This window comes from Anas acuta, chromosome 2 (genome assembly GCF_963932015.1).
Source record: "Anas acuta chromosome 2, bAnaAcu1.1, whole genome shotgun sequence".
Classification (NCBI taxonomy): Eukaryota; Metazoa; Chordata; class Aves; order Anseriformes; family Anatidae; genus Anas; species Anas acuta.
The window spans coordinates 67702325-67726391 of NC_088980.1; the positions used below are offsets into that span (position 1 = coordinate 67702325).

Here is a 24067-nt window from a genome sequence, read left to right on the forward strand (position 1 = left end):
GTGTGCTGCCGTCAGGACTCAGCCTGGGTAACTGCTCGCCATCGCACGCCCAGTGCTGCTTGCCCCTTCTGCTGCCTTGTGCCAGGCCGTGCGAGCTAACAACGCCACGGCTCCGCTGTTAAGGCCACGGTGCTGCGTTGCGGGGTGGGAAGTGAGACCCCGGCAGTGCCTACTGGGACTGGAGAAAGGCTGTCTGTTAGCAAGGTGAAAGCCTGGGAAGGAACTCTTAGCTCTCACATCAAAGAGGTACTCCAGAACCCTGTAGGAGAAAATTCCACAAGAAGCAGCCCTGTCAGCTCATACATCCCATTGCAGGACTGACTACGGTGCTGTACAACTGTGCACCAGAGCGCTCCAAGTCTTGCACCACCACCTACCTGCATTAACGGACTAGTTCAACAAACCCTGGTGATGAGTCCAAGATTTGTCCTAGACTAAGACGACAGCAAGCACGGCGTGATGCAGTGGTGGTATCTCTTCCCTACCTCTCTGATAGAGCATGCCATCAGCTCCTCCAAACCTCCTCGCTTCCAAGCATCCTCTCCTTCCTAGTTCATGTATTGAGTGACAAAAAAAAAAAAAAAAAGGAATGCATGCTGCTTCTCTCTTTTTTTTTTTTTTTAATAGACCGGACATCTGAGATGCTAGGGAATAAAGAAAGAATGATGCAGCATCTAGAAAAAGCACAGAATTTTGCATGGGAATGAAGCAGCTCATACAGCATCAATACAGGCCCAGTCAGCTTTGAGGGGGGGAAACAGCATGGAAAACTTTGCTCTGCTGTTCATACTGATTCAGAAAGACAGTCAAAAGTAGTATTGGAAAGAATTTTTTGTTTGTTTGTTTTTTATCACTGTATCTGTAGAAAAAAATGGGGGCAATGTCTGTTATTGATATTCCATAGCACTGCTAATACTGTCAGGTCACACTGATTTAGATGTATCTATTGAGGTCAGCTGTCAGAACCTTTTATTTTAGAATCATAGAATCACAGAATGGCTTGGATTGGAAGGGACCTCAAAGCCCATCCAGTTCCACTCCCCCACCATAGACAGGGACACTTCCCACCAGACCAGGTTGCCCAAGGCTCCATCAAGCCTGGCCTTGAACGCTTCCAGGGATGGGGCATCCACAGCTTCTCTGGGTAACCTGTTCCAGCGCCTCACTGCCCTCTGAATGAAGAATTTCTTCCTAATGTCTAATCTAAACTTACCCTCTCTTAGTTTAAACCATTCCCACTTGTCCTATCCCTACCCTCCGTAACAAAGAGTCTCTCCCCAACTTTCCTGTAGGCCCCCTTTAGGTATTGGAAGGCCACTGTAAGGTCTCGCTAGAGCCTTCTCTTCTCCAGGCGGAACAACCCCAACTCCCTCAGCCTGTCTTCATTTAAAAAGAAAAGAAGCTGATGATTTGCACCCAAAAATCAGTCACACAATGAAAACAAAACGATTTATTTCAAGAAAAACATGACAAAGAGTAGCATTCATTTAAAAACAACAATAACAAACTCGAAATCAAGGTCTCTCAGTAGACTAACCACCTTTGATTTTTTTCCGGGTTCTTTCTATAACCAGTACTACAACACAGTCGTAAAATATCTATATTTGCTCAGGCTTGGAGCCTTTGATATCTGTGGCTTCAAACTGCCAAACTTATTGCTTCTGCTACTGGGAGATATTTTGCCATTTGCCTGTATTTTCTTGAGTCTGAACAATGAAATGTAACTGAAATGTAACCTTGTTTGTACTCTGTGCTACTTTAAATAGTCACATTAAACTGTGAAATCGTCTTTTATTTGGAACATTTCAATTTGGGGATATTCAGCTAGACAGAACAACCTGGGGGGGGGGGGGGAGGGGGGGGCAGATTTTGGCTCCAGAACTCTTAGTTGGGCACTTTAAAACTCTTTCTTTAAAAGACTTGTCTCTTCAGCTGCCACCATGGTAGCAAGTTCCCTCCACAAGAAAGCGAGTAGGATTTCCACCAAAAACCTGCTGTGGAGATAAACTCTTGATGCCTTTCTGCAGAAATCTGCATTATTAAGTGTTGACAGCTATAAACACAGAACAAGCTGACTGAAGCAGATCCAGCCCTTTCAGACCCATGCCTGGGGGTTACCAACCATGCTTCAGGACATCTGAATATGATGTGTTGTCATTTCTGAACTGCTGCCGTTTGCAATCCAGTTTGTTAAAACCGAAATTAGCAATGGTTTAATAAAGTTGGATGTTAAACTGCTGCTATTCAAGACCTCCTCTTTGAGCCACCTTTACTTGTTCAGGAGAGCAGCACATTCACTCCCAATTTGTACTACCCCAGTGCTGCTGACTTGGGCCATTCAACAGTGCAGCTAAAATACCACATAAACTCCACCAGTCATCACTACAGGAAGAAGCATTCACAGTTTTGCTTCCCTGCTTTGTTTTTTCAGGACACAATGACTGATACCTGTAACTTTTGCCTTCTGTTGGCCATACTAAAATATTCCTGAATGCAGATTTTTCTCTACAGCATGCCTAGTCTGTTTAAACTGTGCATGGAAGAGCGTTAGGTAGACTTGGAAAGGAACATCAGCTCACATATTTGATTGCCTCCCTCTAGTGGCTGAATAAAGGGGAATAAAAATAGGGCTGGGATGAAGTGAACCCTAATGTTAAGTATGTGTATTAGCCACTAGTTTAAGATCAAAGGAAGTAACTTGGGAAGAATACTCAGGCTATATCAAAACATGACACAGAATTACTGAGTTATTGCCAAAGCACAGTTACCTTCTTCCAGTCCTGAAAATATGTGTCTTGCCACTGTCTTCCTCACTTTGTGTCCTACATGGGATGATCTAAGGACACAGGTGGGCCAAAATCTGTGTATAGAGACTATTTTAGTTTAGTTTAGTTTAGTTTAGTTTAGTTTAGTTTTTCCAGCTCTATTGGTTGGCCTTCTAAAACAAATACGTAAGCCCTTGCTTTTCAGATATAAAGAAGGGCTTCTGCACCTGCCTATCAAATTTTTCTAGCCATATTCATTAACCTAGCAAAAGATGCTGTTTTCTTTCACAAACCTTGTCCCAGTAGATATTTAAAGAACAGGTAAGATCTGGACAGTGCAGCATCTTTATTCTATTTCCAGTACTTTCTTGATGGTTCTATGCACTAGATTTTGTCTTTGACAAAACAGCATCTATATGTATGACCACCAACTGTATTCCTGTTTTTTACTGAGGTACGAGAAATCCCAATGATGCATGGTTCTCTACACATTTTATAGAAACAGGTAGCAATGTCACTAAAGCTAGACAAAAGTTATGGCTGGAAAAAAAGCCCATTAAAAATGGTAAAAATGCAGACAGGGCAGCTGCAAGAGGGGTTGTGCCTTAGTGCTTCCTTTTGGATCTCTCACACTTTGGCCTCAGGGTGTTAAGTCAAAGGTTAGATTTGCAGACTGAGTGAGACAAGCTGAACTGAGCTGTAGCTACCACACATCCTAAAGAAACCTGGTGGATGAATTTGTGTTACCAGCACAGCAGAAATTAGACATTTGCTGCTATTCTCCTGATCACTTTCATTGATGTAGCCTGATTTTTTTTTGCTAGCTAGAAATACCAATTTGGTTCCACCTGAACCTCACTCTGGGACAAGGTTCTCTTTCGATGTCTCAGCTCCAAGCACTCCACAGTCAGTGGGTATGTTCTGAGCTCAAACTTATTTGCGAACATACAGGTGGAGTTAAAAAGCCATTTGAGGTCACCCGTTCCATACACACAAATGCCTCTGACATAATGGCCTGCCAAAAAAAAAAAAAAAAAAAGAAGAAAAAAAAAGAAGAAAGAAATGTCAGAACCCAGGTTTATTTCCAGAGGCATGCTCAAGGAGCCAAAACTTTCTTTTGGTAACTTTTATCTGCAAAGCCACTATCAATAATCTCCTACACAACAAACATGCTAAAATACCTTATAAATGTGAATAAAATGAATGAAATGAAGAAAGTTACTTGAAAGTAAACAACAAGTAAAATTCCTGAATAAGGAGATAGATCAGAAAAGAAGTGTTATTAGTTAAGACTTTCTATGATGAGACTGACACATAGCAAAGGGGAGAATTTTCTTCTGTCAGTGAAGAGGAACTTACGCTTTTACTTATACAAGATTTTCAACTAAATAATTCCTGTTGGCACTGGTTCAGTGTCACTTATTTCAGTGTATTCATGCTGATGTGAAACTGATGCAATTTAAGCTGACTGAAATTCTCAAAATTTTTCTCCTCAGCACAAAAAACTATATGAGATGGACCAAAAATTCTTGAAATAAAATTTGTATTCTCTTTTTCTCCCACTTTTTTATGTCAGAAGTACAAAACAGTAAGCAAAAAATGAAGTGTGCCATAGAGGTTATATCTTGTTAAGGTCATATCATGAAAACTGTTCCAGCTTTCTCACTGCTTGTCATATGTAGCTATTATCATTCACTACCTAATGACTACGGAAGAGCTAACTCCTTTTAAATGCCTTATCTGCCACCTGAAGACTGACTCACATTACAGTTAGAGGCCATAGGACTACAGGAAAAATAGGCAAGTGTTTTTCAGTAGATGAACAGAAAGAATAAAGGATGAAAAATGTATACATTACCATGACAACCTCCATGGCTCTCTTCCATATCAATCCACTTCACTGCTTTCAAGTCTCCTTCCCATGACGCGTTGGGCATGGAGCCTGGGACACCTGCAATTAGGTAACAAAAAATAAAATAATTAGTCCTTTTAACAGGTATATGCTCAGTTTTCTGTTTGTTTGCTAGGACCCTTCTCACAAAACTAGGATAAAATACTCTGTAGTATGTGTCAACCAATGCCTGGATGCTAACTTTGTTGTAAAGCTTTTTCACTGAAAGCAGCTTTCAAGCTGTGAACAAGTTGACAGCCCAAGAGACCTAAATAATTTTACCTGAAAAACAAAGTCTCAGTGTGATACTGCATGCATGATACTGCATTCACATCACCTTCATAACCAGTATGGCCCCCCCAGTGCTATTCGCACACCAGGCCACTGACACATCACATCTTCAGTAGTGTTAAATACTTTATTTTTTCTTACAGTTTCTTTCTCTCTCTCTTAAATATATATATATATATATTTGAGAAAACAAAAAGGAAAAGAGACCACGAGAACAAGTTCAAGTGCAATATCAGTGGATGGAGTTATTGAAACTGAACTATATAGCTCATGAAAGTACACAATAGTATGTTAAAATCTAGACATATCACAGGACCTATCTAGACATAAACTGGTAAATGATGAACACCTGCTATAACATCCATTTTAAGTACTTAAGGGGATAATGCTGAGCACTCAGTGTTTGGTATTTCATGAAGAGTAAACAAGCAACATATATGCAATGCGTTGGCAGCTGCTTAAGTCATTCAGTATTTTTAGTCATTCAGTATTTTCAACTCTAGGCAGCAACAAAGACCCATTGTCATGGGATGAGACCTTTGGTTTTGAAGGTAGGAACTGACCAGGTAGGTACAGCTAGGAAACCCTCTATGCCTGATCTGTATGGCTATAAGTGACCAGTGATAGGACCCATGGGAATGGTGTCAAGCTGCGGCAGGAGAGGTTCAGGCTGGACATCAGGAAGAGGTTCTTCACTGAGAGGGTTGTCGTGCACTGGAACAGTCTCCCCAGGGAAGTAGTCACTGCACCAAGCCTGTTGGAGTTCAAGCGTTTGGACTGTGCACTTAGTCACATGATCTGAATTTTTGGGCTGACCTGTGTGGTGCCAGGAGCTGGGCTTGATGATCCTTGTGGGTCCCTTCCAATTCGGGATATTCTATGATTCTATAGCGTACTCAGTATAGTGAAAGATGTTTATTGAAGCCCTTCTTAACACAGTCTTCAAAATACAGTAGAAAAAAGTAAAGGCATGTTATGTAAAAGCATAAAAGCTTTCTACGAACTCATCCCTTTCTGTAAATTTTATCTTTCTTACTGGCTAATTTGTTGCTTGAGAGCTAAGCAATGATACAGACTGTGTAACCGCCACCCCATACACACTAAGAAAATTGGAAAAGCACCAACTTCTCACTGTAGCACAAACACTTGTCAATAATTTATTTGCCTGCTTGGAACAAAAAAAAAAAAAAACAAAAAACTAACTAACAAAAAAAAAAACATATTCTGTTCTTTCCTGCCCAGCAATGTAGTGTTGTGCCTGAGTTATTGTATGGCAGAACAGGCAACATCTGGGGAGCCAAACACATGCAGGTACAAAAATGCAGACATTATTTCTGCTTTCTCCTCATGAAGTTACAAACAGAGGAAAAGACTAACTTGCTCAAATGCAAGCATTAATTTACCATTGTGGAGTACCTGCAATTCAATCTTCAATTCAACAGCTGCAGCAGAAGCAACAGGGTGTGACTGTGGTGGCAGTGGCAGGCAGCAGCAAGCTGCAGCTCCCTCTTCTGAGAGTCCCCCCATCACAGATGACAATGATATTAATAATGTCATTAACTAATAACCCCTGGTCATAGTTGAACTGTAATTAAAGCAAAAGTTAAACTACTTTAACAGATAAACATATTCAAGTGTTTTTCTTCCAGATTTTTAATAGGGCTATTTAAAATCTTTTATTCCTATGTCCTCTTGTTTGCTTTTCAAAAGAAACTATCTGAGCAGTAGGGAGGGAACCATGCAGTTTTTTATTGAAACATCCTCATAATTTTTGCATTATTATCCATCATTTGTACAGACTCTCAGTACTGAAAACACAGCAATTTTCCTCGATTTACAGTAAGATTTTTAGAGCTTGAACAAAATGCAGAATAGTGTTGGTTTGCCGTTGCAGGACCTGTGTCCAGTATGATTTTAAGTAAAATAAAACAGACATTTTAATCCCCACTTCTGACCTCTTTCTTTAAGAGCAATTAGCCCACTTTCTGGTTTTCATAAAGTCATTTAAAATGTGTATTAATATAAACTATTTATTTTGCTATTTAACTACACTCCTAAAAGGGGTTATTTGATAGCAGTTCTGTAAAGCAGAACAGAAAGCTAGTGCTTGCAGAACACAAAGAAGCCATCAGCAGTGTTCAAATGGTAACTGAAATAGTGTCATCACCTCAACTTTGGTGTTTTCTGAAATTTAAAGCTGAAAGCAAAGGAAGATTTTGCTACTATTCTGTTTTGTTTGTTTGTTTGTCTGTTTGCTTGCCTTCTGTTCCCTTCTGGATGGCAGTAATCACAGTATCTTCACAGTTACTCTAGCCTAACAACTACTTTGCTTGTGAGCTTGAAGAGAAGTACAGCAAAGGTCAAAAGAGATCCTAAAGGCACTGAGTAATATCAAAGGCATGGGAGTGGGTATTTTGGTTTGTTTTGAGGATATTTGATGGGAGGAAGGTTAAGCAGTTTTTTGGCTTTGTTTTTGATTTCAGATTGCTTGCTTGGTTTGGTGTATTTAAATACAGCATGTTCCTTGCAACTAAAAAAGGTTGTTTGCAAATATTGAGTTGTGACTTTTATGTCAGATGCAAAAAGACTGCTTGATCTGCCAGCAGAACCACTGCAGCAGATACCTGGCAGCAATAACTGGAACTTCACAATCTTATTCTGCCCCCCCTTTGTATATTAGGCTTTTGTCAAACAAAAGAACATGCCAAAAAGCATGATTTTGTCCTGGGGAAAATTCTGAAAATGTTATTCCTTTGCAGAAAGCATCCAACTAAAGATAACACTTCATAAAAGAGAAAAAAAAAAAAAAAAGAGGCAGTGATGACAGGCTATATGCACCTCAAATGGCCTGGGATATATGTTATTGCTCCAAATTAAAAACCTGTTCACAAGAGCTGGCAGTAAATGTGGTGTGAGGAAAATCTTGGAAAATGCTGACACTGTGGGAAAGCAAAAAAGATGACTGACAAAACAGGAAAGACCTCAGGATATCCACAAAAACAATGGGAGCACTGCCTTCTAGGAATACAAAATTACTGACTTCACATTATTCACTAGCTCTCAAATTAAGTAAACTAGGCATTTTTGTAAGTTAATTGAAGAGTAAGGAATAATGTAGTTCAGCACTAAAAAAAAATGGATTTATCACATTCTCCATTATATATTTGTTTGGTCCTTACCAATTGTTTTCCTATTCAGAAACTGTTCTTGGAACCTCTTTTGATAAATACTTTGTCTGAAAAGTTATGCTGATGTTAAATATGAATATAAACTCAGGTGTGAGTTGCTAACCTCTACTTTTGTTCAGCTCTTATCTCCCCCTCCATGGGGCTAAAAGGAGTTTTGTCCCTAAAACACAGGCAGCAGAAATGAAGGCTGCCCTGTAAACTACAACAGGGATGAACATATTCCCTGCTCCTTCTCATTTAGCACAAGTGGGGAAGCATGATCAATATCTCCACATTTTCCTGTCCACCTTTTAATTGTACTTGGTTGCTGGAGGGAAAGTAAGGGGGAAGGGGGAAGTGTGATGTTTCTGCTCTATCCAACATGAGAATCATGCAGCTCAAATCCCCCATGTATTGTGACAGTTTATTTTTCAGGAACTTAAAGGTGCCCCCAGCAAAGGAAGTGTTTTTCAAGTACACACTAAGGGAAGAAATGAAATTAAAGGCATCAGAGGGCTGGACTGTCTGTCCAGTCAGTCATGGTCGTCTTCATACCTGACCTGTGCAGTTTTGTTGGCTGCAAACCACTACTTGGCAAGCAAAGCACACTCTTTCCGTGAGCAGCACCTCCTGTGGGCACAACACCGTGCTGAGCACCCTTCCTTTTCAGACAGAGGTTTGGAGGCAGGAAAAATACACTTTGGTTCAGAACATGGACCTCATCCACAGGATACAACACGTTTCTCAGCTAAGCTCTTCCTTTTTCCTTTTTTTTTCCTTTTTTTTTTTTTTTTCTTCTTTTCACCATTGAAATACAATGAGAGTTGATTTGCATGTGTTGGCACTAAGACAGAGGCAACTCCATTTCCTTCTTGCATCTCTACCAGGTATTATCAAGAAAGACATCCATATGTTACATAAAATGAGCCACCGTACTTGCATTTCTGCAACGCACGCATAAACCGACATTCAGATGGAAATGCTACAGCATAAATGGCTTCCCAGTTTGCTCTGAACTTCCAAGCCCTGTACCTGTAATTCCAGAACCAAACCAACACATCAGTTAAAGCCAAGATGACAAGCAGCTAGTCCTCTCTGGTCTTCTGAAGCAGCAGTGTGTGCTTCCTCATTTGCAGCTGTATAGGGAAGGGGATGAGCTTACACATCTATACCACCAGCTCATCCAAGATTTTCTCCTGCACTTTTTAAGCAGGTACACAGAAAGAAAATCCATGCCCTCACCTGGAACATGAGGGCTAGGGCACGCTTCCTAAATCTGCTCCAAACAGTGCATGCTTGGGGTAGAGAGGGACTATTATTCTGAGAGACCTTTTGAAATCAGTGATAACTTTGGCTGGACTTTAGGATCAGATATTTACGTTCCTGAAAAACGTTGGTATTGGAGTGGGATATGCATAGGTGGGCGAGCTCCATTAGGGTTAATGCCACAGAGGTGAGACTCGTGGTGACCACCACAACCAGCTGACACCATGCCATGGCCAGTTATTCCTACTGTACTATTTTAGCAATAATTAGTACTAAAACCTTCTCGTCACCTGTCCCAAGATGCTGGATGCCAGGACACGGACCTCAAAGCTTACCTGGGATCCTGTTGAGAGTCACCCAGAAGTGCTCATCGGGGCTGTAGGTGTCCTGGGACCATGCCAGCAAGTCGATGGCACGCCGGTCCTGCAGCACGAACTTCACAAAGGGCCGGGTGACTGCAATGTATGCGGAGCCGAAGTAGATGGTCAGGTTGTGTGGTGGGGGAGCTTTGTGCACCTGGGGGGTGACCAGCCCCGAAATGTTGCTTCCCTCCCACTCTTGGTGCATGAATCGTGTTCGTGCAGTGATGTGGGGTGGCGGCAGCACCCCAGGGGTGACATTCTTTCCCCTGAAGCCCTTCAGCTGCCGGACAATCTCCCGGTTGGTCTTCAAGGGGAAGTCCTGCCCGCAGGCGTTCAGCACGTAGCGCCAGGGCACGGCGGAGGCCAGCAGGTCCCGCATGCAGTGCAGGTCGGCCCGCAGGCGGGATGCGCCACCATAGACCACCCGCTCGGTGTGGGAGGCAAGGAAGGCGTTGGGGAAGCAGCCCACCAGCTGCCACACTGCCTGCCGCAAGGCAGCCGGCGCCTTACCGTCCACGTGGACGCAGTAGACATTTTGGGGCATGTAGACTGCCCTGAAGAGCCGCTCGAAGGTCTCAAACTCCTTATGCAGGGTGATGATGTAGGCAAGGGGGAAGGCGGCCTCCTCAGAGGACAGGGCACGGGTGATATACCGGCTGTGGAACACGTATGTGCTGCAGGATGAGCCCCTGGTCGCGGGCCGCAGCCCACCGCCCTGCATGCCAGGGGCCTGCCCGGCCAGCAGCGCCCCACACACCCGCTCCAGCACCATGCCCTCAGCTGAGCCACTGCCAGGCCCTGCTGTCCGCCACCTGCCACGGCCCAGCAGCACGGTGGCACCCAGCAGCACCATGGTCACCAGCACTGCCACTGCACGTCGCTGCCGCATGGCCATGCTGGGCCGGAGGGGCAGCGCTGGTAGTGCTGTTACCGGCTGCCTTTCACAGGCTTGGGGATCCGTCCATCTTAGTGCTCTCCAGCTTCTGGAACTGTGGATTAGATTGGTTTGGAGGGGGAGGATGGGGGAGGGAGGGTGTTCTCTCTTTGGGTTTGTGTTTGGTTTTCTTTTGTTGCTTTTTTCCAGCCTCTGTCATTTTACAGAAGTGCCTAGGGAGAAGTCCAAACCACAATCTGCCAGTGCCAGGAGGAGCGAGGGAGACCAAGCAGCCACAGGTAGGATAGAAGTGGTCACCTCCAAATGGAAATGGTGGCTGGGCTCTTGAGGTGACACGCAGGAAGGATTTGCGCTGAAATCCTGGTTTAGTTGTTGTCCAGCTTGTCCTTCAAGACAAACTCTCCCAGCTGTCCTTCAGGGAGGTGACTGGTAAAGGTACCAGGAGGTCTTTAAAAGAAAAACTCTTCTTTTAAAAGAAGAAAAGGAAAAAAAAATATTGCAAGAAAAGCTCTTCTTGCAAGATTAGATTGAAATAACAGGGAAAAACAAACAAAACAAAAAAACAAAAAACAAAAAACAAAAAAAAAAAAAAAAAAAAAAAAAAAAAAAAAAAAAAAACACTTCCCCTTAAAAATGTACAAATGCTCAGTTTTGTATCTTGTTGTCATAAATGTCCATTTCAGTGGGGGTTACGGATGTAAAAGCAGTGTGTGTGGCAGGGGTGGGAGTTAAATTAACAGAAGATTGACAAGCTTTAAGGCAGACCTCTGAACCTGTAGAGCAGGAAATAGAACTTGAGGGGGGGAGCTTGTTTGAAACTGCTTCTTTCAAGACCGTGGTTTGAATTAAGGCAATGCATGCTCTCTGCTTGAGCATTTAGGCTGTTGACAATGGTAGGAGAGCTAACCTGCACCTCTTGTTTTGATTAATCTGATGGATAATAAGGAAATGGTCTCAGTTCTAGTAACCAGCTTCATTTGACAATATGTTTTGAAGGAGGCTTTTCTAAGCTTTTTATTCGCCCATAAACCAATGTGAGCATCTTCAGCAGGGTCATGGTTTTGACTCAGAGGAGCTGGCTGATCTCTACAGGGCTGCTTAGGACTTGCCTGCTTTGCCAGCACCCTGTCAGGAATGGCTCTGCTGACTTCTACATCAGCTGCCCAGACAGGCTTCTGGCGACAGGGCTTGTCTCTCAACACGTGTAACACAGCTTTCAGTGCGGTCAGATGAGTTTGTGTGTAGATGAAAGCAGAGGACAGGTTCAGGAGGCCTGACTGTGCCTTCCTAATGAAAACAAGGGGTTGTAAGCAGCTCAGCATCTCGCGGGAACACTATATTCAAAAAGAGGCTCTGTTACTGCAGCTGGACTGAAGTTTGTTTAGTTACATGCAATAATTTTGATAGATATTACCTGATGGTAAAATTCAAAGAAAAAAATAAATGCTTTCTTAAGATGTTGTCATCTGATTCTGCTCTTCAAGGAGTTGTGCTGTTTGAAGCCCATTATGCCAATGTGTGATAGATACAAAGATACTGGAGAGTCGAGCAAAGGAGTGCAAGTCCATTTATTAGTTGTGCCTTTTCAGAAAGCCTTCCTTAAGGCATATCCTTCCTTATCCTGTCATCACTAGGCAGCTTTAGTGCAAAACAAACAACTGGTTGTGAAGCAACATTTGACTTCAATAGCAGCAAAATCAAATTGATCAAACTGAAAGCAGTACTTAAGTTCCAATGACTGCAGATTGCATAAAGACTAAACCATATTTTAATTCACATTTTTTCAGATGAACTTTGGTATCTGAATGGTGAATAGAGGACAAGAGTATTTTTTCTGGAAATTCTACCATAAAGCAGATGTATTTGTGATTGCTGCCATTGTGTTGCAACACCTCGCCCTAAGTAGGTTTGGCAAAAGAGAAAGGTTTTAATTATGAGATTGCAACAGCTTTGTGGACATAAGACTCAATAACGATCGCAAAAGATTCCCTGGCCTTTTTATACCTTATTACTACAAGAAATTCTTGCTCGATCAGGAAGTCTCATTAAAATAATGTGGAATAGGAACAAGAGAACAAGTATTAGTTATATAAGTAATGCTGCAGATATAGGTACAAAATACTTCCTTCTAGAATATTGCTTGTTCAACTAGCATCTCTGTCTGGAATCATACTAAAAAGCATCTGCCTCTCTGTCTACCTGTCATTTGAAGTGTGGGCACTAACTTAAGGAAAATGAACAATTGTGGCAGACAAAAGCCAACCCAAATGGTGAATGTTAGTATGGTGCATGCATTGCTGAGAAGGTCATTCTAAGAGTCTGTATAGAAACTATGGAGAGGTACCAAAGTAGTTTTAAATTATTTAGTTGCTGTAGAAAGAACCTTCATGCAGCCTAAATTGCTGGGGGGAGCAGGTCTGTTTGTTAAAATTTCACTGCAGTTTATTTGAGGCAATAGTTTCAGAGACAAATGAGAGCTGATAGCTCTCAAGGAAAATCTCATCCACTTCCTTTGGTTGTGGTTGTGAGAAAAGAATACCAGAAAATTCAGGGTATCACTGATAGCACATTAATCGATCACGTTAGGCAATTCCTAATTTTTAAATTTTTATGTGTCTGTTTGCTTGTACAAAAAGAACTCCTGTCTGCCTTGAGAGTGCACTTAGCTTGACTCACAGCACTGCCTCCCACATGCCTGCCATTCCCTGAGGCATACTGTATGACAACTGCCCTTCTTATTTTGCTGTCTACTATTGAAATCCCAGCTGAGGGCTTGCCATCAGGATGGTGCAGATATACTTTTGAAGTTTGGGTGTGATTTAAGACACCACTTGCTAACAAAACTATCCACCCTTTTCATTCTTTCTCAGCCATTGTTGAAACGAATGAGTCAGTTAGCAACCTTTATCCTGTTCAGAGAAAGTTGAGGTGAGACTGGTTCTTTCCACTTAGGTAGACACGATATGCAATTGTATCCAAAAAAAAAAAAAAAACAACAAACTTTGTGATAGGCACACAGCTGGATGAATACTTGGAAAAGCAAGCACAGAGTAGAATGCAAAGTCATCTTCCATGGCTTTCCTATTTCTATGTTGAATTAACAGTAACAGGAGAAAGGACCTCACCCAAAGATAGCGGGTTGAGGTTGCTGATATCCCCAGGTGCTTGTTCTCGAAGGGAAGCTGCCTAAAGGTTCAGTGATCTGACCATTCAAATCAAGGGTGGTCTGGGTGTGCAAGACAGGACACTGTGAACCACCCCTTCTGTTAATCAACTACCTTGTGTTCACACTAACCCAAAAGTTTGTCACAGCAGGCAGTGATGGTATGCTGTGTAACCAGTGTTCTTCCCAGGCTGGCGCATCAGCAGAAGTGACATGGTACTCCAATCTTTATTTCTTCTCCTCTGGGACACACAATCCACAGCTGCAGGCTTCTTGCAGAACCAGGAATAAAAGCAATTCTGCCCTGGCGCTTTCCCTGCAAACCCCCAGCTTCCCTCATACCAAGTGACCATCACCTCTGTGGAGTCATGTGCGTGACCAAGGGAGGTCCCAGTAGCGGAACCTCCAGGTCAGAGTCATAGAATTATAGCGTCATAGAATCATTAAGGTTGGAAAAGACTTTCAAGATCATCTGGTCCAAACATCCCCCTACCACCACTGTCACCCACAAAACCATGTCCCTAAGCACTACGTCCAGCCTTTTCTCGAACACCCCCAGGGACAGTGGATCCACTACCTCTCTGGGCAACCCATTCCAATGCCTGACTGCTCTTTCTGAGAAGAAATGTCTCCTGATTTCCAATCTAAACCTTCCCTGGTGCAACCTGAGGCCATTCTCTCTAGTCCTATCACTAGTTATCTGTGAGAAGAGGCTGACCCCCAGCTCCCCACACCTTATGTGTACTCCCACATAAAGCTGAAGAGAAGTGAAAGAACAGAGTTGTGCTGTGTGTGAGGGGGCACACTGAATCCCATACCACATGCATAGGTGGCATTGTAGAAGATAGCTTGAACCAAGCTAATGATTCACGGTTCCTGAAAAAGGAAGGTTTGACTTCTCTTCCTCCTGACTTCCCTCTCTTTCTTACCCACATCTGCCTGTTTCCCCCTGCTTTTCTTTGTGCTGACTTCAGTGCTGGCTTCACTCAGTGCTTCACTGAGTCAGTTCAACTCACCCACTCAGAAACAGTACATTGTTTTACTTCAGGGCTAATTAATTGAACTGGCAACACTCCTGGCACAGAAGGGAGGAAAGGATGAGCAGGATGCAGGAGGAAAAGAAAGTATTGGTCTTTGTTGCATGGCTGTGGGTAATACGCGTGCTATTTTAAGATATGGGGACCAAACAGTCTTTTGTATTATCTGAATGAGATTGTCATGGCTGTCTGAAACTACAAATACCTGTTTTGTTTAGTTCTTTCATGATACCGTGTGTGTTGAAACTGATCTGCAGATGATCTCTCTTCCTGCATGAAGGCCTCCAACTATTTGTTCTAATAGCTGGACCACTGCCTGATGCTATTATCTTCAAGAGTCACATCAAGCATTGGATCCAACTCACATATGCCTGGGACAGTCAGACACCTCCTGCTACACTTAGGAGATAGGCTTCAAAATCCTGGATGACAGCAGCCCTTGAGTACATCTGTCAAAGCTATATGGCTACTTTTGTCACTCTAGTAATGTCAGGGAAAACATGGAAGAGGAAGGAGCATTTCTCATGTGGAAACTGCTCCTTGTTTTCATCCTCTGCAAGTTAGAGGATGAAAAGGAAAAAGACAGGAGAATAAACCTATCCTTGCTTCCATTGCTTGTGTTCCTGCTTTGGGCTGCTATGAAACTCTAGGAAGTTAGGAGCAGTAAAATCCTACCTGGTGTTTCTAAAAGCAGTGTGCATGCATGGGGGAGAAGTCCTGTGCACTTTCCAACCCTTCCTTAGGCAAGGTAAAACTAATTATAAATACATAAGGTAAAAGTGAAAGTACTGGTTCTAATTCTGTTCCTCTTAACCAATCCTTGAGCCTGTATGTTGGAATTTAGGCAGTACCTATGAGTACCTGCTTTTTGCAGCTGTTACGGGAGAGCTGATATCTTTGTACCCACAGAAGGGCATGTAAAGACTAGAAACAAATTATAGGCTGAATTCAGATTTTTGCTCTGGAGTAATAGATAGAGAAAAAGAAATTGGCTTCTATTTGTGGAAAAATAAAATCCTCCCCCAAAATGTGGATATCTTGTAGAAAACCTTCACTTCCATAGCTTACTCTTTATTCTGTGCCTTTTCTTCATCTTGATTTCTACCAGTAAAAGGATTGAATCAGCAGAGATTTCCAAAGGTTTGAATTGGAACTTAGATCCTCTGGGCTTTTGGTCAGATAAAAAGAAAGTAATGCACACCACACAGAACAGTGATCTAAGTGGCCAAGAACAGCAAATAAGCTTATTTCGTAGCTCATCCTTTTGTACAAATTATAATCTGATTACATTTTTCGTCTCGGTTTTGCCAAAGTCAGCCTGAGGTATGTGAATGTGTATGGTGTGTGCACACCTACGTGTGCATCTTCAGGAAAAAAAAATAAAGAAAGAAAGAAAGTGTCCTTACCTGGGATCCTGTTAAGAGTCACCCAGAAGTGCTCATCGGGGCTGTAGGTGTCCTGGGACCATGCCAGCAAGTCGATGGCACGCCGGTCCTGCAGCACGAACTTCACAAAGGGCCGAGTGACTGCAATGTATGCAGAGCCGAAGTAGATGGTCAGGTTGTGTGGTGGGGGAGCCTTGTGCACAAACGTCGGCAGCATGAAAGAAAAGAAAGGGTATAGTTGCTCCCGGTGCACATACTTGGTGCGAGCGATGACGTGGGGTGGCGGCAGCACCCCAGGGGTGACATTCTTTCCCCTGAAGCCCTTCAGCTGCCGGACAATCTCCCGGTTGGTCTTCAAGGGGAAGTCCTGCCCGCAGACGTTCAGCACGTAGCGCCAGGGCACGGCGGAGGCCAGCAGGTCCCGCATGCAGTGCAGGTCAGCCCGCAGGCGGGATGCACCACCATAGACCACCCGCTCGGTGTGGGAGGCAAGGAAGGCGTTGGGGAAGCAGCCCACCAGCTGCCACACTGCCTGCCGCAAGGCAGCCGGCGCCTTACCGTCCACGTGGACGCAGTAGACATTTTGGGGCATGTAGACTGCCCTGAAGAGCCGCTCGAAGGTCTCAAACTCCTTATGCAGGGTGATGATGTAGGCAAGGGGGAAGGCAGCCTCCTCGGAGGACAGGGCACGGGTGATGTAGTGGTTCCGTGTGATGTACTCCGTGCAGTTGGATTTTCTGAAGGATGTTTTTAAAGCAGTTTCCTTCAGAAAGGGCGCCTTATCTTCAATAAGTGCTTTACAGGCTTCTGCTAAAGTTGAGCTCACTGGGAAGTTGAGCCTCCTTAGAGATTTTTGCACATGGAAATTAATGGCATAGAAAACAAATAGAAGGGAAACACTGAAAATCAAGATGGTAAAGAAGCAATATCTGAGTGTATTCATTGCTGCTTGGAAAGAGTATCACTTGAAATATTACAAGGAGGTCAGATCAAACATCCGAAACACCTCATTTCACTGGCTGTGCTTGCTTCCTTCTGGAGAATGCCTGTGTCAGGCTGATGCATAATACGTAGCTGATGTCCTTACTTTTCGTATATTTTTGTAGTTGTTCGTTACGTGGAAGGAACATGAGTAGTGAACAAACTGTAGAGGGAAGCTGCTTCACAGCATCCTAAAGATTGAACAGACACATTGTGTAATTGCTAATTTAACAAGAACATCCACCACCACATACTTCAGTGTCTTTGAATACAGTTTGTGGGTTTCCTCTTAATTGCTCCCTCCCACTCTTCCTGCAGGAATTCCAGTGCCATGAAACTTTGTAGGTGTATACTGTGACAGAAAAAACTCATATGTACCTCTTGTATAATTCCTTTTTTATTATTATTATTTATAGGGACTTTTTTTTTTTTCTCTGACCCATCCAAGTTTATCAGTCATTGCTACTTGAGAATTACAAAAGGTTTGTACACTGTATTACCATGTAAGGCCACCAACAGTCATTTATAAAAAGCAGAAGAGGGTTTTTGGCCTCTGTGTAGAGTTATTTCAGAACAATATTGCAACAATATTTGCTTGTTGTAAATTTGGAAGCTGTAAAATTGTTTCTGCTAAGTGTTGTGGACGTGTTGAGATGAGCTCCTGGCTTACAGTTGTCACAAGGAACCAAGTTCACAAAATCTACTAGTTAAACTATTTAAGTTAACCTTATGCTTTCTAACAAGGCATTCTTGTTTCTAAGAGCCACGCATGCATTAGGTACAACATCATGCTTATGCAGTGAGAGATTTTGGCATGGCTCTGTCTAAAGTGGAACACTTGGTAATTCTCTCTTTTCCAACTGCGAGTCTGTTACTGTGGATATGCTGCCATGAGACAGCATATTTGGAGGATGTAAGCATTTTCCATACTCATACTACTTTGATCCAACATGAAATAATGTTGAGGCAATGTCAGATGATCTGAGATTGCACCAATAAATGCTTTGATCAGGCAATCCAGCATGCTACAAGGCAAAGGTGGAAATACCATCACCTGCCTTCCAACACATGCAGACAGGCTACCTCAGGCACAGACAGGTTCCTCCTGATGCCCTTTGGGTCTCTTTCCTCCCATCCTGGCCCCAAACACTCAGTTAATAAAAGACTGAAGACTGCAGGTGGTAGCTTCAGCCCTACCAGGTACAGTCATAAGCTGTACTGAAAGGAGCACTGAAGCTGCTTTGTAAGGATTCGTGGCTAGAATGAACCCTAGGCAGGCACTGATGCAGGACGCAGGAGTCAAGCTTACACAGTGATGGTAAGCAGCACACTCTTCAAAAACAACACCTCATTGGGGAGCTAGCAAGGATGGGTAGGGGTAGCCATGGTCATGCTGGGCTTCCAGTGCAGTCATCTTCACCAACGCCACTGCCTTTGGTTGGAGGCAGGAAGACTGCTCTGGTGGAGCCGAAGAACTGGAACAGGGTTGTTCAAAGTCACAGGGAGTAAAGGAGACTTGCCAGACACCACTAAGAAGTCATCTGGAAAATGGCACCACAGCCCAACAGTACAGCTTGTTAAAAGAGGAATCAGAGAGATGAGCAAACACTGAGCTGAGACCACTGTTGAAGTCAACAAAGGAATATGGAGCAAACACCAGTTCACTGGTCCCAGCTCAGTGACTGGTGAATGCTGTCCCACGGGTGCACAGACCTGCCCTCAACACCTCAAACCACTGCTACTTCCTAATTGGATCGTTAGAGTGAATCTCATTCAGGAGTGAACCCTGCCAGACACCTCAGTAACACAAAGTGCTGTGATCTCAGGTCATTATAAAGCCAGCAGCCTCTGTGCTCCCCTCTGTGCTCCACGGACCATTGAGTTCAGTGTGTTCCCATTGGGACTAGCTGCCCTCAGCCAACTGCAAGACCATTTCTTTCCCTGCACCATGGTCTTAGAGGAGAGCTCCCCCCATCTGGAATGAGGAAAATGTGGAAGGAGGAAAACTGGGAGCAGGTGCCAGTTTTCCTGCGGGAGCATGATTTCCTTGGGGAAGTCTCAGTTTGGGGCAGAGAACACAGGTAATGTTTCCAAAGTATTAAATGCTGAGATCCTCCAAAGCATTTGAATAACTTTGAAACTGCTCAGGTGCTTCTAAAACTCTATTTTAGGCACTGTGTAACTTGCTAGACAGCTAGGAAGACTTAAAAACTTTATATACATATAAATGAATATATGTCCAAGGAGACTGTTTACTCTTAGCTGTCGAAGTTTGCATTACTTGTATGATCCATAGATCCATAGCAAACATAAGCTACATTCAGAAAATGAGAGAGAGAGACCTGCTCATCACAGGACTGGAATGCGAATGCAAGCCTTAACTTTTTTTTTTTTCTTTTTTTTTTCCTTGCACAGACACTGCTGCAACACCCTTTCAGCAAACCAGACTAGCCACAATCCTTTGGTACTACTAGCCTCTGGGGAAAGGAAGGCTGCATGCTTGGTGGTACTTCTTAATCCTGGTGCATTGATGCTTCAGCACAGTTATTATTTAAAATTCTGAAAACATGCATGCAAATAATTACTGTAGAAATCCAAGCTGTCAAAAAATTTTTGATCGTTTGGTGGGTTGGTTTTGTTTTTGTTTTTAACTAGTTCTAACTTGTGGTGATTTCTATGAAATAACGCCCATGCCTTGGATTATAGGCAGAAATCACATACACATACACACGCACAGAGCAAGGAAGCAAACAGAGTGTAAAGCCACATGGAAAGTCTCTGTCTGAGGTCTTGGTGCAAAGTTCAGCCAAACAAAGAACAGCCAAGCAAAGAACAGCCAAATCTAGATGTAAATCTGAATTATATTATGGCAAAAATCAGTGAAGGAGCAGCTGGGTGCCAGGAGACCTCATGATACCTACGGCTTCTCTTGATGTGGGTTGTACTGGACCTTGGCATGCATTTTGGGTATAAAACCAGTTACTGGGCAAAATAGAAGATCAAATTTAACATGTTCTTCAACAGGGGCTGTGTAATAGAGGTCTGTGCTTGTAGAACTAAATCTGTTGCTGAATGAGACTTGCAGTGCAGCTCCTTTTTATTGCTCCCTGGGCCTTCATTGTGGCAATTCTCATTTTTGCTTTAGAGGAAGTTTTGGTACAGCTCACACAGTAGAAACACGCTCCCCAGTAAGATTAGCAATTGAAATGTCTTCCCTGGGGATGAACAGGAACAGACCTTCCCAGTCAGGAAGGATATTTTCTTAGGCATATAGTTAGCACTCACTAAACTGCTCCTGGCCTTCATCAATATAGGTAATTGGTTTCAACTAATTTACTAGCAAATTAAAAAGCAAAATTCATGGGCTTTGCACGTTGTGGATTTAAGCTGCGATTTGGCCTTGGTCAGTAGTGACATCATGTATTTCACATCTATTAGGAATTACTTAGACCTTTATATTCTGTTGTTGGGACAGATCTGTCAGTATCATGGCATTCCTTTTCATGACCCTCATACGCAAAGCTGGCAGTTTGAATCGGCATTGTCAGAATCACAGCAAGGCCTCAGCAAGCAAGCAATTTCTCCTCAGTGTGGTTTTTCTGTTTCAGAAATGCAGGTAGTCACAGATTTCTGCTTTGTGCCCATATAAAGGAGCCCCCATCCCTCTGTCCTTGCACCAAGATGAAACTGTCTCAGTCTCACGCTGCTCTTGGATGCTGCATGGCCTCCACAAAACTCTTTCCTTGGAACAGTCCTACCTGGCAGTGATCTTCTCTATCACATGCATAACGTGTCCCACCTGAGCTAGAAAGCATGTATGCACAGTGTAACATGAGAAAGGAGAAAGCAGAGTTGAGCACAGGAGCAGTTAAAGTTTATTCCTCTCTATTTTTCTCGCAGTCCCTGGCATTGCTGCACTTGCCAGCTGGAAATAAACTGGCTGTCCAAAGAGACAAAAACACAAACCTACCTGAAAAAGGAGCTCCCAGGCAGGCACACAGGCTGACACCGGACCGTCACATCGCAGCAGCGCTCGCAGCAAGTGGGAGGAGAGATAAAGTGACACATCAAGGAAAACGCTCGCTCAGCTCACATGGTTCAGTAGAATCATCAAGTAATCTAATCATGCACCATCAGTGAGCACATCTGTCTGCACAAACAGCAAAGGACGGACAGTACACCATCTCATCTGATTTTGTCTTGCTGTGCTCATAGAGCTTCTCACATTGTGGTAACTTCACTTTTTGTCTGATTTCATGGAAGACTTTTCAATACAAAGAAGGCAGGAATATGTAAAGCTCTCTAGTCTCCAGCAGAGCACATTTTGCAACTCAAACATACTACTGCTCCAAAGCAGAGCACTCCACTGCTCACTCTTCCAATGAATTTCCAGCAGGGACACTTACCTGTGTGAAAACAACTCACCAGCTGCTGTGTGAGGGGATGGTGACCTAATGATTGTAATTGTGGTGTTTTGTCCATCATGGAATAGCTCATCCTTAAGCACACAACACTGGGGTGTAGGTTTCCGAGCGTGTATGCAGGGTGTTATAAGTGAGACCACGCAAATTTTCTGGTCTATCAAAAGTGTTTTATTAATTAATTAATTGAGTAAGCAGGCACAAGCAAAACAGTGCTGGGCAGCTGGGGAGTCTCCACTCCACCACGGCACACAACTTCCCTTTCCAGTGTCGCTGTTTTATAGCATTCAAGTTCCAACTTGTTGAGACTTGTCGACTTGTCGTCTGGTCGAGACTTGGCAACTTGACAACTTGTCAAGACTTGGCGACTTGTCGACTTGTTCTGAGGCTGTGCAGTCTGTTGTTGGGGGTCGTTATTCTTCCTCTGGTGTTCATGCGTTGTGCTTGTGTTCAGGTAGGGGAAGTGAAGCGGCAAAACAGGATGTAACAAGGATGTTTACCCAACCCCCCTTCCCCATTTGTCCCCATGTCACAATGCCGTGAGTTGTGAAACCTTATCTCCTCAGTAGATTCTTTAAATTCTCAAGGACAATGAACAAACCGCTACTAATTTATCACACAGGGTAAAGAGAAGGACAGAAGGGGAACCAACTAAGTTCTTGGGTCAATGTTGGCAGAACGGTTGCACCACTGATAAAACTTTGCAGTTTGGCTCGTGCCCACAACCTTGGCAGTTGGTCAGGTTGGCCAAAGGACAAAAAGGAAGATGATGGAGGATTGAAGCAGCGACACCTGTGGGGCCAGTGCAGCCCCAACTCCAACAGTGCGCATCCACATTTGTAGGTATGCTTATACAACACCTACGAGGAGCCTGGCATCCCTTTTGACACGTTTGCCCCACCTGTCAGAACAGCTGCTGGGCTGGAGGGGATAAAATCGTGACTCTCCTGAAGGAGAAGCAGACACACTACAGAGGCCAATGTTGCCTCAGCGGGGTCGTCTGTTTGAGCAGTGTGCCTGCATTATTTTATAGGTGATCCCCGGGAGGATTATTAATATAGCTTAATTAATTTTTGGCTAGCTTTAGGATATTTAGCGCTAATGCAACAAGTGTATTTATCACTGGCAATTCCAGATCTGTTATACCTGTCACCTCAATAAAATCATCTAGTTTTGACTTTGTAAAACTGTCTCAGTGAAAGTCCTTGGAGGGGCTCTGTCAAGCAAACGTCAAATCCATAGGCTTTATGTAATACTAATTTCTCCTCCTGTGCAGAGAAAGCAAGCCATAATTAAACATTCTAATAGAGGACAGGTTAGCTGCGATGGAGAACTATATGGAGAATATTTATTATTATTTTTTAAATATGGCTGGATTTTATAGGTGATACTGATATAACATCATATATAGTGTAATATCAAGGCATGGAGAGAGCACTGTTTTCTTAATGCAGCTTAATATACATATTAATTAGCATGCAGAACTGCATGTATTCATGCAGGTATTATCTGCGCTGGAGGAATGTCCAAAGGTAGCTCTCAATGGATTTTGCAAACACTTAGGCACTTGCTAACTTTATGAACATGAGCTTCAGGAAGTGCAGTGTGTGTCAAGCCTGACCACCATCAGCAGAGCTTTCAGATTTTGTCTTCTCCTGATAATTGTCAGTTAAAGATACTCTTAGTCACAGGTCTAGGTTAATGGGGGGAAAGTAATTCCCCAATATGTGATGTCAAACCTCATCTGTCTGTAGAAATTGGGAAACTGCCCCCTGCTGCAGGTGCCTCAGCAGCTACAGGAGTAACATAACTCCATCTGGTTGTGAGCGACCCGTTCTGCCAAGCGCAGCTACCCACAGCCTTGCTGGCTGCCGCAGGTGTCTGGCTGCTCTTTATTCTGCGATTTGTTTAAACGTGATTTGTTGCAGAGTATGAAATGAGCAGTAGGTGTCTACATCCATGAGTAATGACCTAAAAAGAAAGAAAGAAAGAAAGAAAGAAAGAAAGAAAGAAAGAAAGAAAGAAAGAAAGAAAGAAAGAGAGAGAGAAAGAGAGAAAGAAAATAAAAGAGAAAATAAAAGAGAAAATAAAAGAGAAAATAAAAAAGAAAGTAAAGAGGGAAGGGAAGGGAAGGGAAGGGAAGGGAAGGGAAGGGAAGGGAAGGGAAGGGAAGGGAAGGGAAGGGAAGGGAAGGGAAGGGAAGGGAAGGGAAGGGAAGGGAAGGGAAGGGAAGGGAAGGGAAGGGAAGGGAAGGGAAGGGAAGGGAAGGGAAGGGAAGGGAAGGGAAGGAAAATTCAAAATTTCTAGAAAGTCTATGAATATGTTAAAAAAATAAATGAAGTGAAGCCTGATGCAAATATGTAAGGGAGCAGCTGATTCTTCATGTTCTCTGTGGACAGGAAAAGAACTGATCAGCTTAGATAGCATCAGGAGAGTTGAAGAT

The 24067-nt window shown here is 43.3% G+C and overlaps 2 protein-coding genes and 1 long non-coding RNA gene across 4 annotated transcripts; 1 reads left to right on the forward strand and 2 right to left on the reverse strand.

Annotated features, from left to right (window-relative positions):
* Nucleotides 1-1279: 1279 nt before the first annotated feature.
* Nucleotides 1280-13697, reverse strand: LOC137850551 (N-acetyllactosaminide beta-1,6-N-acetylglucosaminyl-transferase-like). Its single transcript, XM_068670755.1, has 3 exons — nucleotides 9716-13697; nucleotides 4624-4716; nucleotides 1280-3780 (listed from the first exon to the last, which is right to left on the reverse strand). The coding sequence occupies exons 1-3, from the start codon at nucleotides 10635-10637 to the stop codon at nucleotides 3590-3592; spliced, it is 1206 nt and encodes a 401-aa protein (XP_068526856.1). The 5' UTR covers nucleotides 10638-13697; the 3' UTR covers nucleotides 1280-3589.
* Nucleotides 13698-13741: 44 nt separating this feature from the next.
* Nucleotides 13742-22067, reverse strand: LOC137850552 (N-acetyllactosaminide beta-1,6-N-acetylglucosaminyl-transferase-like). The gene is made up of 3 exons (XM_068670756.1): nucleotides 21871-22067; nucleotides 21174-21776; nucleotides 13742-17394 (listed from the first exon to the last, which is right to left on the reverse strand). The coding sequence occupies exon 3, from the start codon at nucleotides 17163-17165 to the stop codon at nucleotides 16122-16124; it is 1044 nt and encodes a 347-aa protein (XP_068526857.1). The 5' UTR covers nucleotides 17166-17394; nucleotides 21174-21776; nucleotides 21871-22067; the 3' UTR covers nucleotides 13742-16121.
* On the forward strand, nucleotides 18664-21242 carry LOC137850557 (uncharacterized). Of its 2 annotated transcripts, none has more exons than XR_011092637.1 (3): nucleotides 18664-19284; nucleotides 19619-19725; nucleotides 21104-21242. It is a non-coding gene; the product is annotated as an uncharacterized lncRNA (long non-coding RNA). The 2 variants fall into 2 exon arrangements; XR_011092636.1 differs by having other exon boundaries at nucleotides 18667-19284; nucleotides 19619-19709; nucleotides 21104-21237.
* Nucleotides 22068-24067: the final 2000 nt, after the last annotated feature.

Excerpts from the sequence above, each read along its gene's own strand:
- LOC137850552 (XM_068670756.1), bottom strand. The coding sequence starts at position 17,165 with ATGAATACACTCAGATATTGCTTCTTTACCATCTTGATTTTCAGTGTT.
- LOC137850551 (XM_068670755.1), bottom strand. The coding sequence starts at position 10,637 with ATGGCCATGCGGCAGCGACGTGCAGTGGCAGTGCTGGTGACCATGGTG. Across the intron at positions 4,717-9,715 it reads GACTCTCAACAGGATCCCAG|GTGTCCCAGGCTCCATGCCC; the intron begins GTAAGCTTTGAG and ends ACCTAATTGCAG. Across the intron at positions 3,781-4,623 it reads GAGCCATGGAGGTTGTCATG|GCCATTATGTCAGAGGCATT; the intron begins GTAATGTATACA and ends TTTTTTTGGCAG.